At 44.0% G+C, this 17,605-nt stretch overlaps 2 protein-coding genes across 2 annotated transcripts in view; one reads left to right on the top strand and one right to left on the bottom strand.

Annotated features, from left to right (window-relative positions):
* Window positions 1–698: 698 nt before the first annotated feature.
* On the bottom strand, window positions 699–9,574 carry LOC103897722 (glutathione S-transferase omega-1). Its single transcript, XM_009277849.2, has 6 exons — window positions 9,477–9,574; window positions 9,222–9,330; window positions 7,249–7,471; window positions 5,193–5,294; window positions 2,906–3,012; window positions 699–1,248 (listed from the first exon to the last, which is right to left on the bottom strand). The coding sequence occupies exons 1-6, from the start codon at window positions 9,508–9,510 to the stop codon at window positions 1,095–1,097; spliced, it is 729 nt and encodes a 242-aa protein (XP_009276124.1). The 5' UTR covers window positions 9,511–9,574; the 3' UTR covers window positions 699–1,094.
* A 2,726-nt stretch (window positions 9,575–12,300) lies between these two features.
* Window positions 12,301–17,605, top strand: part of CFAP43 (cilia and flagella associated protein 43) — a 50,419-nt gene continuing 45,114 nt past the window's right edge. The window contains exons 1-3 of the mRNA XM_009278077.1: window positions 12,301–12,413; window positions 15,600–15,853; window positions 16,658–16,754. Coding sequence (XP_009276352.1) covers window positions 12,301–12,413; window positions 15,600–15,853; window positions 16,658–16,754 — 464 coding nt within the window. The remainder of the gene's footprint in view (window positions 12,414–15,599; window positions 15,854–16,657; window positions 16,755–17,605) is intronic.

Below are 17,605 nucleotides of genomic sequence, written 5' to 3'. Positions count from 1 at the left end.
AAGGGGAAAAAAAAAAAAAAAAAAGAGAGAGGAAGAAGTCTTTCCTGTGACTACTTTTGATTCACATAATCTTGTCCCCATTCTGCTATATTAGCATATAGGATAGCTTCAAGAGATGTCCAACTGCAAAGCTCTGTTCCAGCAAGCAAATGGCAGGATCAGAACATATTCATTCCTTCACCAGCAGCCAGACACCACCAGTATGCAATGCTCTGACTGAACTCCTTCTACTTCAGTTCTCTGATTTCACCTACAACTTGACATGTATAGCAACGCTTTGAGTTCTGGAGCAGAACAGAAAATATGTCCTTCTGCTCAAGATATGGTTTCTGTTAGCTTTACCCCCTACTCCAGCCTTTAGGATAATTGAGGTTAGGACCTAGACTAAACACAGCCCTACTTCAGAAGGACAGAGAAGGGTTATAAACACACACTCCCCTAGCAAATCTCACCCAAATTGGAAGCCATTACTAGATGGTCCCTGCAAACGTGACTTCAGCAGGGATAAGCGAATATGGTTGCAAGTTCAGTAGTTTGGCAGTAGTGGTATCTAAAGAGGAGGACAGTTTGTACTAGATAACTGCATCTTAACTTCAGAGACCACACTATCCGTTTTAGCCTTTACAGTGCCTCACTCCTCTCTGCACAATCAATCCAGTGACTAATAGCTGCCTGGAAAGAGGAAGAAAAAACTGCACTTAAAGACAACTTTGTTTGCTTTTTTATTTATTTTCAAGACACCAGTATTACAATTTTTAAATCAAGTAACAGGGTCAGTTCAGGGACTGCCCACCAGCAATGTCTGCAAAGAGGCCAGAGCTAACAGAACATTACCTCTGAGTAAAGCCAACATCTTCCTTCACGCAATATACATGGCCAGCAATGACCTTCCATTTCCTGCCTGAAGCCAGCACATCCTCCTCCTGACAGGAAGGAGCGGAGTTCAAAGAAGGTTTCTCAGCCTTTTCAGCACAGATTTATTCCCCATTATGAAATGCAACCACAGAAAAGTCCCCACCAAATTACACTAGATCCCCACAGCTCACACTGAAAAGAAGCACTGACACTTCAGCAAGCATGTGCCTACTGGCACCTCAGAGCCCATAATCACATGCCTCAGGGCTGTTCTTCAAATAGAGCTGGAGATAATCTTTGAATGTCTGTGGGTCAGTCATTGTAGCCTTGACAGCAGGGTCCTCCTTCATGGCCTCCATCCAGCGTTGGAGCTTTGGGGTGTGACTCAAAGAGCTACGGGAAAAGGAAAGAGACTGAGTAACGCAAATGGGAAACTTGGAGGGCATCAAGGAAGCAAAACAGCTTGAGCGGTTCTATTTTGCTGCTTGTTTTGCTTTCTCCCTCCCAGTATGATGTTCAGCTCAGAGCAGATGATGGAAATACATATCAGATCATAGAAGACAGACTAGCATTTGGAGAGTGAAAGAGTTCTTACAGAGCTTATGCACTCTGCAGAGCTGAGCAAAAATACAAATGAGCACTTATTGTGCAAGATATCAGCATGTTTTTGCTTACGTTATCCCGGCTGCAGAAGACCCAGCTCTTATTTATCATCTGCTCTGAATTGAGGGCAGAGGCTTGTGCACCACTGCCTCCCTCTGGAATGCTTTGTTAATGGTGATTCTTGAAGCAAATGCTGTGGAGAAGGACCCAACCACTGCACACAACCCATGAACCTCTTCTCTCCTCTCTCTTGCATACCAAGACAAGCTGTGCAGTTTGTACTACCCTGCAACCCAGCAGCTCAAAACACAGATGCAGTCTATTGAGGAAACTGAGGACTCGACTAACAGACTAAATCCACAAACCCACTCAGACACATTTGAAAAAAACCAGCATGTGGCAAATTGAAAGCTTAACAGTGTAAATTGTTATTTTCGTTCTCTTCTGGCAGATTGACCCAAGTACTTTGCATTACAATTTCCAACTCCCAAGTTTAGTTAATGCATAACTTCTCCAGGTAACTCCTAACCCTTACCCAGAAAGCATCTTTTCTTAAACATACAATGGCTCAGATCCTCAGTCATTAAAATACCTTAGTGACTCTAGACCTATGCTCTTATAGTGCTTGTAATATTTCCCCTTCCAATCAAGGACCACACAGGAGAAAAAGTAGGTCAGCAACCCATCAGTAAATCCCTCATTTTACAGTGCCTGAAGTTTCAATGCTAAGGATTCCCTGCATCTTTCTTGTTCTTCAAGAATGGTTCAGGCACCAAGGTGCAACTAACTGTTCTATACTCATCTTCCACTTTTATCACCCACTTCCTCATAAAAGTTGACTCTTTAGTCTTGTTTTAAGCCAGCTATAAAATAGTTTTCCTTTGATACCATTTCCGTACATATTAATGCAATACCATGGTAACTGGAGCTGTTTAAGAATATAACAGCCCAAGACATTTATTTATGTATAAAAAAATGCTATTACAACAGGGACAGATCTATTAGCTACAGCAAGGTAGGATACAGTTTACCCATCTCCAGACAAAATCACTCTCCTTTGTCAAGCTAGGATTTCCAAAGAGGAGCAGAAGACTGCATTTCAAGTCTGAGGTTTTGGACCAAGAAATTTGAACCTAGGCCTCCATTCCCTTCAAATAAAGACTATTTTCATCTATGATGTTAGGGATGGAGAGAGAGTCCTGTATTTTGACCAGTTCTTCCAGATCTGTCAAAATTATACAGTAGGAAAACAGACCTGGTGAAAGAAAGCCTGTTTACAAAAGATCCTTGAACATCTCTCTTTTGAGAAGATGCTTCCCCCAAACTGTAACACAATACAAACTTCCTTCAGCAGCCCCCAAGAGTGGCCCATTGCTGCAGAGTGTATGCAAAGAATATTTATGCCAAGGTACTTCAGTATGCACTAGAAGCTAGGCAAGGTACTCACTCCTTCAGCTGTAATGGTTCCAGACGTTCAAACCACGGCCAGATCATGTAGTCAAGCATGGAGATTGAGTCCCCACCATAAAACACAGTGTTGCGTTTGGACAGAATCTGTGAGGGGCAAGAGATGACAACTGCCCTCAGAGAGAAAATTACCACAGCAGGACGCTACAGTAACAAAACATTCCCACCTCATAGTGGAATATAGGCATACTGAAGGGATCAGACAGCAAATAATACAGAAATAGCACATTTCTCCTGTGCGTGCAGTATCTGGGGAGTCAGAGCTAGTCAGTAAAGCAGCTGTAATATCAAGCTTAACTATTTCATACACTGTCAGTCCACCTTTTCTCCAGGGGTTCAAAAACTTTCACAAAATATTAATCACTAGTGAGCTGCAGCTTGTGCACAAACAAAAAGGAATTTAGCTCTCGGAATCTGTCAGTTCATGATTTCTTATTTGTCAAAAAGCATTAATGGCACTGACTAATCAAACATAGCAATGCACATGCATTTCTTGAGCAATAAATCCAGTTAAATTTAACATCCAGGTAAACTAGAACACCATTTTAGCAGGGACTCTTTTCCCATGGCACTTGAGGCCAAGTGGTGTCAGGACAGCATTTCCAACCTTACATCTAGAACTGGATTTGATTCCAGGTGCAAAGGGAACAGTAAGCAAGTATAACATCCACACACACCAGAAAGAGCTCCCCATAGCTCAGCACAGAAAGCAGGGCCACAAAGAATGCAGCAAGTTCTCCTGTTACATTTATGTTTCTGATATGTTTTGAGTGCCATGGTCATCCAAGTTTAACATGCTTTAAGGAACCTCCAGAGCTTGGCCTCTTCTTTCATAAGACTAGTTCCCCTGTTTTCAGGCACTTTGGGATTTTAAACATGGAACTCAAGAGACCTTACAAATCTTTGTCTTCAAATTGGGGGACACAACAAATTTGGACAACGCTCCTATGGCATTTACTCCCTGTCCCCTAATCCCCACATCTAGTAGAAATTTTCAAGCAGTCCTTCAGGAAGCATCAAGCTGTTTGAATTACCAGGTGTCTGGCAGAATATAACTTGGCAGTTGCACAGTCCCAGAGACGGAAACACAGCTCCCTCTGTCGGGTAGCAGCAAACTAAATACAGCAGTGTTTCAAAACACTTCCCTTCTTGAATATCTCTTGCAATAGGCTGAGTGAGGTTCACATGGCTCTCTTCCTTCCTCCCATCCTCAGCTGACCTTCAGCTGCTGCTGCAAAATTCTTCAGGGTATAGTAAACTAGAGACACTGAAGGAGCAGCAAGTATTTCGCAGCATAAATAAAGCAGGAGGAAGGTTAATTCTTCCTTAATGTTTAATAGATTTGTATTTCAGGGAAGTGAAACACACATGGCTTCCCCCAAGAACTCATTTGTCATCTGCACTACTCCAGCATCAGCCTGATCAGACAGACAAGACTTGCCAAAGTAAAATTGTTTTCAGAGTAGTCAAAGGGGTGGGGAAGCAGAATGCGCAGGACTGTTAGAAGAATTAGGAAGGTACTAGAAAGCTATTGGTAGCTTTGCACCAGAAGAGAAACACTATGGAGGAATGCTTCTTGACCGAGCCAGACAAGCATTAGACGTGACGGCTAAAAACACAGAAGGAATGGGTTCATGATAAAGGCAAGTCTGACAGCTGTTCAGACTAGCCAAGAACAACTACTGACACTAAATCAGTTGCTAATACAGCTTCAAAGCCACCTGACACTTCCTGGAGCTCTGATGAAGTTGCATTACACCACTGTAGCAGAACACGGCCCAAGGCTGGATTTCTGCAAGGGACAGATTACATTCTGCTTCCCCCCACTCCTGACAAAGATAAGCTCTTGAACAAAGAAGATTTTATTTCATTACCAGTGTATCTGCACTGATTTCAGCAGAGCCACAGCACAGATGCTTTTCAGCAGCTCAGACTCCTCAGCCCTTGCTCTTAGAACATGCTGCAAGGTCTCCTTACATTTAAAGCACAACAAAGATATCTAAGACAACAGCAGTCAGCTAGAATTCAGAAAACTCCACAAGTCCACACAGCCTTCATCATACAGATGAAGTTTAGTTTAGCTACTTGGAATTTACTCTAATGGTGCTCTTGTGCATCCTAGGCTGGAGGGAGTAAATTGAAAAATTGTTCATTGCTATAACTACCACCTGAAGGAGAAGAGATCTAGCTCCGAAGGCCAAAGCATGAAAGAAAAAAGGGATCATACAGTGACTGGCAACCAGCTCATTACCATGAAATACTCTTACCTCTTCAAGTTTGCCAAACTTTTCAGCAATCTCTGCTTTCAGTGCCGTGGTGTCCTTTCCTTCTTTGCCTGCCACAAGATACTTGAAAACTATGGGTGTTATCTATACAAAGGAAAGGATAAAGGTTTTAATGTTTCTATTACAATAATACAAGTCACTCAGAGCTTAAGATGTTAAGATACTAGATGCAAGTTAAATCTTAAGGATTTAACTTTAAAGAGTTAAATAAAGTCCATTAATAAAAATCTTTTATACTTCAGAAAAGGTAAGCAAATGCTTAAAGGAAGAATGAATGCAAATACTAATGAACTTTAATCTTGTAGTAAGAGGAGAACAATGAAAAGAAGGGCGTGTTTCCCATTTGCACACACTACCAAAAAAGTAGCAAAAAAAGTAGCAAGGTGCAGAGTGGTACTCTGCCCAGTTACACATTTCTGAAATCCAAATGCACTTTAATTATCAATATTTAAGGTACTTTAAGAAAGAGATATGCAGCCCAGGATACGCAGGCTTCTACAGACCGGTGCATTTTCTAATTTGGTAATTGTCAGAGAAATTAGCATACAGTACCAGGAAGCTGCCCAGTGGCCAAGCTTAACTAAATTATAGTCTTAAAAGCTCACAGACAAACATTTTTCTAAGATCTTGTCATTCAAACAACCAACATTCAGCGTACGTTTCATTTCTCATAACATGCTTCCCCGTAACCCTCTTCCCATCATGCCTATTCAGAAAGGCTTGTTGTAAATTGAGAGCAGTCTTGCTGAGAAGGACTTGGGGGTACTGGTGGATGAAAAGCTGGACATGAGCCGGCAAGGTGAGCTCGCAGCCTGGAAAGCCAACTGTATCCTGAGCTACATCAAAAGAAGCGTGGCAGCAGGTCGAAGGGAGGTGATTTTGCCCCTCTACTCTGCTCTGGTGAGACCCCACCTGGAGTACTGCATCCAGGTCTGGAGCCCTCAGCACAGGAAAGACATCGAGTTGGGGTTGTTCAGCCTGGAGAAGAGAAGGCTTCGGGGAGACCTTCTTGCAGTCTTTCAATACTTAAAGGGGGCTTATAAGAAAGATGGGGACAAACTTTTTAGTAGGGCCTATTGCAATAGGGCAAGGGGTAATGGTTTTAAACTAAAAGAGGGTAGATTCAGACTAGATATAAGGAAGACTTTTTTTTATGCTGAGGGTGGTGAAACACTGGCACAGATTGCCCAGAGAGGTGGTGGATGCCCCATCCCTGGAAACATTCAAGGTCAGGTTGGACGGGGCTCTGAGCAACCTGATCTAGTTGAAGATGTCCCTGCTCCTTGCAGGGAAGATTGGACTAGATGACCTTTAAAGGTCCCTTCCAACCCAAACTATTCTATGATTCTATAAATATATCCTCCCTTCTATCCCCCTTCTTTGTCCACATCTTTTTGCATCTTCCATTGCTTCCTCTCCTCTGCTGCCTCATATCCAAGCTGACTTCTTTCACTTCCTAGACCCTTCAAAGGACGTGCTTCTATTATCTATGTTTAGGGTACAGAGAGGTTACTTCCAGTCAGCCACAGTGCCCACCTCAAATCCCTACTGAGAGCCAAAACCAGTCTCCTTATACATGTCCGATGTCTACAGCCACCTGCCATCTCTTGTAGGTTGTAGGCTCTCTCAGTCAGGCACTCTTCACATTCTGCATTCATACAGTACTTCCTACAGAAAGACTCAGATCAAAATATGGCAATTGTCACTGCCTAGGTCTCAAGCATTCAGCTAGTTTGGTCTACTAACCTTGCCTCTCTTGTAGGATACTCAAAATCCTGCCTCAGTCATATACACTTTCACTAGCTTGGCTGTTTTCCTGCATCCATCCCCACACATAAACGCTGGGAGCAAGTCAGATGCACAGTGGTTTGTACATGCTCACAGCAAGAGACCCCAAATAACCCCTTCAGTTATTTAAATGCTTCTCCCAGACACAAGACCTCTCTCTTAAAGGACAAAAGCAGCATTGGTAACAGAGCTGAAGTTTTTGGTGCTATAGTAAAGTAAGAAACACAATCCCACCCTGATCACGCAGTACCTTTGAGAAGTGTTCCAAGAGCATCTTCTGAAAGGCTCGCTCATATGGGTCCGAAGGCATCAACTTCTTCCCTGGAAATGCTTCATCCAAATATTCACAAGTGATTGGGGACTCATAGATCAGCTGGCCCTTGCTGGTCTCCAGAACAGGAACCAGCCCAAAGGGGTTCTTCTCAAAGAACCAGTCAGGTTTGTTCTTCAGATTGATGTTGATTATTTCATGGCTAAAAGAGCGAAAGAAACAAGACCCAAACAGGCTCAGTTCTGCTACAGTCCACTCCACACCATGGTGAAATGCAGTCATTACACCTCAACAGCTACAGTACTTGAGAGGCTGAATCCTCGTTCCCCTGCTGTCCTTAGTCTTCCCTGAAGTCCTTCGCAAAATTAACTCTTTGACAAGTAGAAATACTGCCAGGGAGCACTTCCCTTTGCTGGTGAAAATCAGCACTGACTTGCAATGAGTTGTTTGTTAAACTAATAAAAGACACATGAACAGTCTGCAAGCACACAGAGGCAGCCCTTATAGTCATGCTAAAAACAAAGGTCAAGCTCAGGATGCAGCACACTTATCACATGCAGGTTCAGGGACATTCTAAGAAAGAAGCACTTGATTGCAAATAAGCAACACTCCAATTAAGAAATGCAGTTGAACTTTAATCTGATCTTACACCAAAGAGCAAATCAGGAGACCATCATACCTACTTATCTTCCCCCCCATGGCCTCACATAGAACAGGTGTGCAGGGTAAAGGCAAAATAGATGTTGATAAAAAAGGCACATGGGAAATACGCCTGTTATATTAACAAAGCATGTTATATGCTGTGTTATATGTGTGACCCTATAAAATTCCTAGTAAGCCCAAAGGTCTGCTAAACACAGCTGAACCTTCAAAACAACTGAAACATTACCAGAAGACACCTACCATGTTTAGGTAGCAATAAAACCCCTCCAAAATAACTATACTAAAACAAACCTCCCAGCTCCAAAAATCAGTCCAAAGATACTAAATAAAAACAAAATTAAACTGACCGGGAAGTTGTAGTGCACCTACTCTTTGGAAAAAGAGACCCAAGAAAAAAATAAAACAAACAAGCAAACCCAACTCTCATCTTGCTATCAGAAGAACCGAGCAGTAAGCGTTCACTATGCTAACATGGACTCCCAGCTCAGTGCTGGTTAACAAACTGTTGGCAGGCCTGGGACCTGGTGGGAATCAGCAGGTGGAAAACCTGGTCACTTTGAAGCTGTAAACTGAGGGAAGCATTAGTCTCCATTTGAAACACACTGAAATGACATGGCTATCTTGAAAAAGAAACAAACACAAGTACTGAATTCCATTAACTTACTACAGTACAGGAATGAGAAGACGTTATAGGAACATAGTACATTTCCTCTTTTAAAAAGGCCTCTCACTCACTACTGTATTTTGCTAAGCGGTAACGTAACAGAAACACTTAAAATTCATATCTCCCAGAATTTTCACTGCAGCTTACATCAAAACCAAACAACAACATACGTTAAGGCTCTACTCACATTTACCCAGGACAAGCTCAAGTACTATTATTGTAAACATTCAGGATGACAGGTGAGAAAAAAAAAATCAGCTTGGGTTTTTTCCCCTACAGATTTACTTTGGGCCTTTACATAATTGATTTCATACACAGCCTACTTATTTCCCACGTCAGCAAGACACTGCTCCCCAAAAAAGTCCTAAGAAGTTCAAGCTTTATAGCAAAATCACCCACAGAAACCCTTTTTCATCCAGTTCTTTTGGGGATGTTTAAGGCCCATTTAGGATGCCCAGGTAAGAAGGGAAGCTTGAACCGCCCCCTGCTCCGTGCGAGCCCTGACAGACCGTCACGGGAGCGCGGGGTGTAGCGGCACCGGGGGAGGGGGACGACAGCCAGCGGAGCAGGGCGGCCGACGGGGAGCCGCGCACCGCGCCATACCGGCCCGCCGGGAAGGCCTCACCTGATGCCCTTGGCGCGGAGGACGAGGCGCGTCCTCTGGGCGAAGGGGCAGAACCGCATGCTGTACAGCCGGATCACCCCCTCAGGCACAGGCCCCGGGGCCGCGCTACCTGAGGAGAGAGGAGAGAGCCGTTGCGACCGTTATAGTCGTTTTTCCCCTCATCCACAGGCCCGCACTCCCTCCACAGGCCGCCCAGCCCCGGCCGAGGCGATACGGCAGCTGCCCGCTTCCCTGCCCGCCGGGGCCGCCGCTTACCCTTGCCCAGGCTGCGTGAGTGATCGCCCACCATCGTATCGTATCGTATCGTATCGTATCGTGCCGTGCCGTGCCGTGCCGTGCCGTGCCGTGCCGTCCCCGCCCACGCCGGCCCCGAGGGGGGGACACTACCGCCCCTCAGCGGGGTGTCGGCCGCTGCCGGGGTGAGCGGGCAGCGAGCTGGGTGTCAGGGCCTGTGCGTGGGCCTGCCTCCCTCCCCCGGGGGTTGTCGGCGCCCAGCCTCAGGTGGCTGGCACCCACGGAGCGGGGAAAGCTTGGGTTCGGGTGGGAGGAGCGTCGAGCAGCCCGGTGGTCCCTCCTTGAGCTGACTCTCCTCCCCACCGTGGGTGCTGACCCGCTCGCTGCGACCGGCACTATTAAGCTGCTCTTAATGCTCTCTTCTTTAATACCGCAGCACAACCCACCCCAGCTGGCACTCCCATTTAAATGGGAAACCTATGACAAAATTCCACCCCATAGGCCTGGTTTTTTCCAGTGGTGCCTCCAGCAGCTGGTGAGGCACCAGGCATTCCTCCGCTTCCCTCACTGCCTCCTCCCCGGACAGGGCCTCCTGGGCCAGGCCTTCTGCTATGGCAGCACTGCATCACCTATTGCTCTTCAAAATCCAATCCCACCTTGAGGATAACAAGGAGGGTTTCTCTCTCCTGCAGCTATTCTGCTTCATGATGAAAACCCAAAAGGAGACAACAGATAACCTAACAGATAAAGGGGTGCAGCAAATGTTAGATTTAATTTAATTACTACCTTGCAATCATAAAGGGATTCGTGCTTGCTTCTGCAAACATGACGTGTGGGAGCAACAGTATGTGCATAGAGCAAAAGAGAGAACCGAAGCACAGACTGAAGTCCTCTCCATCCCTTTTGCTTCCTTTTCAGTTGAGGTGAGGGCACCAGGGCCTTCCTTGCACCAGCTTTTCCTGGGGTATAATAGTGGAAATGGAGGAGCTTTCCTCTTAATGCGTTTCACACAGTGTCCAAGTTGATCTATGGTCCCCAAAGTAAAATGCTTCCCTTCCTGGGGCTCCACACACTTCCACCCAACCTTCAGGTCAGATCTGTACATTATTAGGAAATGGCACATTTGTAGGCACCAGAGGGCTGGGGCAGCCGTAGCTGAAGGGAGGGATCGTCCTGGCCCTCCTGGCGATGGACATGTCTCTGTCAAACCCCCAAGGCTAATAGAGGAACTGGAGCTTCTCCAGTCTCCTCAGTGGATCCATGCTTGCACAGTGGGGAAGTTTTGCCTGTTGATGACTTTTGATTTGATTGTCACTGGCGTTGGGCCTCAGGCATCATGTCACAAAGACCAATATTTTCTGTGGTGATCACTCCTGAAGGCAAACAGAGATGGCCACTAGTAAAGTGACCATGAACCTGACACCATTATCCATTTGAATAGAAGAACAATATGATGTTTTGGTAAGTCATTGCTGTTTGATTATGTAATTAATAAGCAGCTCAGCAGTGAAAGGGAGTGGTAATTTGTTGCACAAGCCTGCCATGCCCTAGGCAAACAGAAGCTTTGCATAAGATGTCCTTTGCCAACAAAATAATTTCTCCTATCATTAAAAAAAACCTGTGTTAGAGGACATATTTCTCATTCCTCTGAGTGCCTGCCCTTAAGAAAGATTCAGCAACATTCTGGGTCATGAAAAAAGAGAAAATTAATTTGACGTTTCTTTTAGCAATTAAGAAGAACACAGGCAGCCTGCTAACTCACAGCCCAGAGACAGGCACGTAGGAACCAAAAGCAGCATCACAAAATCCACATGCTACAATAGCCCCTCAAAGGCACTATGGAAAAATAAACCCATTTCCTCATCCTTTCTTGGTTTTGCATGGCATACAGAGCACTTGTGGAGACTAGAGGTAAGCTACAGGCTTGTCCTGCTGCCTCTGGGCAGGAGTGCCACTCCCCATCGTTGCTCTGTAGCACTGTGTGTGCGTAGCTGTATCGCAAAACTGCACACTGCCACTGTACAGATAAGTAATAATGAACTGGCACAAGCAAGTGAGACACTATAAATAACATTTCTTGCTTTAGAAAAGGGAAAAGGAGATGTTATTGCTAATTCTGCTTTTAAAATACTTGGAGGTTCTTACTGCGTTACCATGCTAAAAGCCGTAAGTACATAGAGAAAGATTGTAGCTGTACTTTCTCTTCTTTCCAGTGGTCAACTTCTCCACAGCTCTCTTTGAAACTTCAGGAGCGCTGTCTTACACATCCCAAGAAGAACTGTGGTACCTCATGAAAGGAAAAACAAGAGAAGTGATGGGAGAACAGGTACAGCTGCCTCACTAAGTGAAAGACCAAGTGCCGCTGGAACGGGAGCAGCGAGCGTGCAGCCACAGCAAGGACCCGTGGGGTGGCCGAGGGAAGGAACCCATGGTCTCTTCCCTGAGGCGGATTCACTTCTACGCCTGGTAAAGCTACCTGCTTTCTAGACACGGCAGCAATGATCACACAGGTTAAAGGCCGCAGATATCGGTGACTGACAGGCAGAATTACCCCATCAGCCAGAGGTCGGTGCCCGTGTGAGAACGGCGGATGTGCTACAGAGAGCTCGTCTCATCACTTTGTACTTAGGTTTCTCCCGCCCAGGACAGAAACCACACATGCTCCTTCTTCTATGGCTGCTGGCCCTTTAAGTACCTACCCGTGCTCGTTGGTTGGTTGGCGCACGAGCGCAGGCCAATCAGCTCACTGTTTTAAGCCTGGCGGGAGGTGTTTCGTCAGCTAATAGCAGAAACTGTTGTTGTTCCTAGGAGACTGGTGTAAACAGGCTGGTGGTGGTGTGAGGCGATGGAGGCGGCCGGTGAGGCCCGGAGCGCGGGCCCGGCTAGTGAGGAGCTTCGCGCTGAGGCCCCGGGGGGCCGCCACTGCCCCTCGGCCGCGGAGGCCGCGCTGGAAGTGAGGTGGGGGCCGGCCGGGACAGCCCGCGCCCTTCGGGCCTCCATACACACCACACACTCCCGAGTCCCTCGGCCCCGGAGGGCTGTCCTGTGCCCCCGGGGCCCAGCTTCTCTCACCCCGGGTCAGCTCTATGCAGCTATCAGAGAATAGGGCAGGTCTGGCAGGGAAAGGAAGGGAGGCCGCTGTGCTGTGGGTCTGTGTTAGGGCAGCAGGGAGAGAGGGAAAGAAGCACTTGCACTGCAGCGTATAGCAGGGACTGAGCCTTTGGTGGATTTGGATTAAATTTAGGTTCTCTGCCCTTAGAACAGGGAAGCTCTGAAACAGGGAGTAAGTTTTAAGCTGGAGCTTGATGGGTTGATAAGAAGTGTGACATGAGTTGTTGTCTCTTCCAGTGTAGTGGTTCTGGCAGCACACAATCCTGATGAACTCTCAGAGCGTGCTTTTCTTCTCAGTACCTGACCTTGTGAACCCATACAGTTCAGTTCTGTTCATGGCCACATCTCTTTTCTGTTTTACCCAGACTACTTCAACCTCTAGAACTTCCCTGGCTGTTCTGTACCTCCTAAACCCCACTGTCATCACCTACTGCCATGGTTCTTAGTTTTCCTGGTATTCTAAGCCCTCACTCCTGCCTTTCTGTCTCAGCATCTTAACCTGCATGTCAGAGACTTTCAGATTTCCATTTCCCACAAACCTATAACCCACACTATATACAGAAAAACGGTTCTCTGCCAGAGGTCTTAGCAATCCAACAACTTGCTTTTTGGTTCTGAACAAATAGGAGCTGTAGGTGAATTAAGCCCTTCCTGCCCCACCTTGGTTGAGACTTCCACAGCAATCTAGGATGTTTAGACATTTTTTCTATGTAATGGGACAGATGTTTAAACTTCCTTGTCCCTTGTAAGTATTTCAGCTGTTTCATCAATGCTTATAGGACATAGATCCATAATTACAGGTGCAGCACTTTTTAGTGGAAAGAAAATTATTTGTTCTGGTAATAGGAGAAACAGGCTTCATCCTTAACTGTTCTGATACTTGCAGAGTAAAAAAGATACCATCTGAAGCATGTCATTGCTATTCAGAGGAGGTCCCTTGTGCAAACTGGTGTTACTTGGAAGAGCTGTGACCCAGGTTTTCTACTTTGAGAAAACTCCATTATGAAATTAAAATATTATGCAAAATAAAAAAAGAATTTAAGCCCTATTGAATGTGAAGAAAAGCCCATTTCCATAAAATAGAAAAGTCTAAAGTTTGCCTTTCTTATAAATTAATGTTAGCGGTAGTAGTATGTGTATCAGTTTTAGAAGAAAGTGACAAAAATTATTTTGCAGTGGGCAATTGGAATGGTATTCTGTGCCTGCAGAAAACACAGAATTTTGACAAAACTCATGGTTTCATACAGTCTGTTTTGTATGAACTAGTATTTTTCAGTGGCAAAATGCTCTGTAAGGAAATTTCCAAGCAAGTCTAATTACTTTGCCCCCTCTACATTTCACCAGCTGGCAAAGTTTATGACTGAAATACTTCTGACACAATGTTTATACAGAACTGGAGACAGACACAGCATAGAGAACACATGTGTGAGCCATGGCTAATTACCTGACTCAGTGTGTAACAGACCAGTCATAGCTGACATCAGATAACAGCCTGAATCCTTGTCCCCTTATGCCTTTACTGGTTGTATAAGGATGATAAATTGCACTGTCATCCCATTAATTTATCCCTGCATACATATTTTCTAGACTTCATTTTACCTCTGCGAACAGAAGTTAAAAATACTTCATTTCCACTGATTCAGATCTAGCGTTGGAGAAAAGCATAGATCTGGTCCTGTGAGCATGTTCATAAAGGTCTGCTTATGTGCCATGGCATGTCATACATCTAGTTCTTGTGTAAAAGGTCTGGAAAAACATTCATCAGCTGAAATGTCTCCTCTTTGTTGCCATGGTATTCAGTTCATCTGCACGAGCACGTAGTCGGTGTGCTTCCACTCCTCTGTGGCTACACTTACTCCTCTAGTGTGTAGCAAAAGAGGCCAAGAGCAGAAACTACTCAGAAAAGATAACGAGAAGTTATTGCTGGACATAAATACCTTAAGACTAGTAAGACTAGTCATTTAAAAATGTTCCTCACTGTGAGAGTGCTGAGGCTGTAGTACAAACTTCTGGTAAGAGTACAAAGGATCAGCAGCTGAGCTGATCTTATGACTGACTTACGTTCATGAAAGGAGCGTAAAAATGCTGCTTGCAATTGCAGAGGACAAAGATCTCTTCCAGTCAAATGCTCTTATTTGGAAGAAGAGAAGAGATGGAAAGTTTCTGAATAGAAATTAGAAGAGAAGGTGCTAACAGCAGTGTTGTACACAGAGGATATGTGTTACGCTGCTGAAACTTTTCTAACAGGGTACTAGCAGACTAAGCTGTGGCTCAATCAGACATCTTCAGTTAGCGGTAAATGCAAATCCCTTTGATAAGAGGACCCTGATGTTTATCCACACACTTTCTGAAAGGTAAAAACATCTGCAGGCAGTTATGAATTTGTTGATGGGTTGTAAGTTCATAAGCTGACTCCTCTTCAGTAATTTATTTCAGTCCTTGCGTAACACATCCTGTTTACATTCCAAAGTTTTACCATGTTAAAGTACTGGTATCTTTAAAGCAGAACAATCCTCTTAGTTATGTTCATATAAACCCAAGCCATGCCTTTGTATTTTTTATTTTACAGGGATGAGATGAGCTATGAAAGTGTAAAAAGGTTAAGCAAACACAATTGGGTCCCCAGTACAGATTGTACCTGTGTAATTCTTTCAGAGTAAAGGTATACTCTATTACTATGATATATGAGCAGAAAAACAGAGCCTGTGAACTGGCTAACTTTATTTTTAGCGAAAACTGAAAGAAATATAACCATCTCTCCATGTTCGTATGACAGTCCTTTGTCTGTGAGGTCTGGGTATGGGTCTGTCAATCAGGGTAAGATTGACCCTATGTTTTTGGAAACACTGAACTAGTGATTCATAATACTAGATGTGGAAGTTATTGTGGTTTTACAACATTGGTATGAGGATGAGTCTAACATCCAAAGCATCAGTTCGGTGTAACTTAGGCTACAACATTCCGTTTTTCACAGTATTTTGAGAAATGTGTGTCTTTGGTTGATGTTTTAACATTCAGTTGCTCTTTCTTAAGTTGGGTTCAGGGATTCTCAAAGAAGAACTTTGGCTTTATCAACAATCAAACTGTCTGCTACCCTTGTGGCAATTACATCCTCTTCCTGGACATTGAAACAAAGAAGACGACAGTGCTGCAGTGTCAGACTGGCCAGGTGGGAGCCTTTGCAGCGAATGGGAACAGTCAAGTGCTGGCCTTTTCAGACCGGAAGCTGAATCCCATCATATATATCTACGCTTTTCCAGAACTGAATAAACTGACAGAATTAAAAGGTAGTGATGTGGTAACCCTCCCCATCACCATTTCATTGAAACAAAACTTAAATCATCCAGTTTCTAAAGGATTTTTTTGATAAGACTTGAAAAACAGCATGACAGGAAACTGTCTCATGACAGGATGCATGGAAAGTAGTGGAAGGAATTTTCCACTGCACTACTTTTAGTTAGGCTCAAGCAAGGGAGGAATATGGCAATACAAAATGGAGCTGTTTTAAAGGGAAAACAAATGGAATGAAATGGAATTAATTTTAGGAAAATATAGTCAGAATAACCAAAAAAATCATGCTGCAGTAGGCTCCCAAGCAGACTGCTGAAAGCCACGATGAGAAATCTGAGATGTGAGAGGAATGAGGGTTCTTGCAGTTAAACTTTGGAGTCTGGGACCTAATGTATATTTTTGCCTGCCTCATAATACTTCTCTCCTTAGTTAAGTTGCTTACCCTATCCATGTTTCAGTCTCCTTGCCATTTAAATAAGGCTCAAACTACTTGCTTATTGCATGTATAGGAATGAAATTATGACTGCAAAGGGTTTCAGGGTACTTGGGGAAAAATACGTTACAAATTCAAGGTATTATTGAGAAAAATTTAAAAAATTCCAAGCAGTGATACATAAGGAACATTTTTATGATCAAATCAAAACAATAATCTGGAGTGAAGCAAAGGAATCAGGGGCCTGAAGAATGTCTTTGAAGAGTTAAAGTGGTTATAAAGGAACTGAGAAGAGTACTCTATCTGTGATAGTACACAGTAAAGTCGGGGGCAATTAAAGACCATGTTCTTTATTTTTATGTTTCAGGTAGTGCTCAGCTGGACTACACCTTACTTGCGTTTAGTTTCACAGGCCCTTATCTAGCCAGTTACTCTTCAATCCCAGAATTTGTTCTTTCAGTATGGTAAGTGTAAAAAAAAATTCTCTAATACTGTTTACATTTAATTCATTTTTGTGTGTGTGTGCTGTCTTAGCATAAAGGCTGCAAACTTTCTGTACCAAATTTGCTGTTTATTTTCTAGCATTAATAGCCACTAGTCAAAATGACTGTTACTTTGCTACAGCTATCTTCTACCTTCTTTGAAATCTTGTGTTTTGGAGTACTTCTAAAGTCTTCAACATCAGTTAATTATCTGTTCACCCTTGGAAGTTGAGTACCATGCTGTTTGTGAAAGCAAGTTGCCTGCTGAAAAGAGGAGAAGCGTTCTGAAGCTGATTTCTACTTTTTTTGTCCCCCTGGACCATTCACTGGTCCTCTTAATTACTTGTGCTTGGTCTTAGTTCTGTCTTATAGTTTTGCTCAGTGGGTGACCATGGGTCACTGGGTTAGATCATCATTTTCTGCTCATTGTCATGAAAATAAATATTATATAATATGGTGCAGATACAGCAAGTTAGAATATTTAATTTTTTAAATTTTCTGTAAAAATATAATCCTGCTCTTGCCTCCGTTGCCAGCAAGCTTCCATTGACTGTGGAGCCTGAGCACTACTTCCAAACAAATGGGGAGGGTGGAGTAGGAGGAAGGCAAGCAAGGACATGTAAGGAATGTTCTGTATACTCCCAATTTAATGATGACCTTTTCTTGTCATGCCTTTCTAATGATTAGTGAAGAGGCAGAAACTCCAGTAACTTCAGAATTTCAGTAATGATAGTAGATACTATTACAGATGCCTCTTCTTTATCCCTTATGAAGAAGAATAATGTTTGCTGTGAACTCTGATTGTACACAGTAGTTCAGGAAGGATATCTGTG

The sequence above is a fragment of the Aptenodytes forsteri genome, unplaced genomic scaffold (assembly GCF_000699145.1).
Source record: "Aptenodytes forsteri isolate BGI_AS27 unplaced genomic scaffold, ASM69914v1 Scaffold15, whole genome shotgun sequence".
NCBI lineage: Eukaryota > Metazoa > Chordata > Aves > Sphenisciformes > Spheniscidae > Aptenodytes > Aptenodytes forsteri.
This window is presented reverse-complemented; position numbering and strand designations above follow the sequence as displayed.

Excerpts from the sequence above, each read along its gene's own strand:
- LOC103897722 (XM_009277849.2), bottom strand. The coding sequence starts at position 9,510 with ATGGTGGGCGATCACTCACGCAGCCTGGGCAAGG. Across the intron at positions 9,331-9,476 it reads CTCACGCAGCCTGGGCAAGG|GTAGCGCGGCCCCGGGGCCT; the intron begins GTAAGCGGCGGC and ends CTCTCTCCTCAG. Across the intron at positions 3,013-5,192 it reads AGTTTGGCAAACTTGAAGAG|ATTCTGTCCAAACGCAACAC; the intron begins GTAAGAGTATTT and ends TGCCCCTCACAG.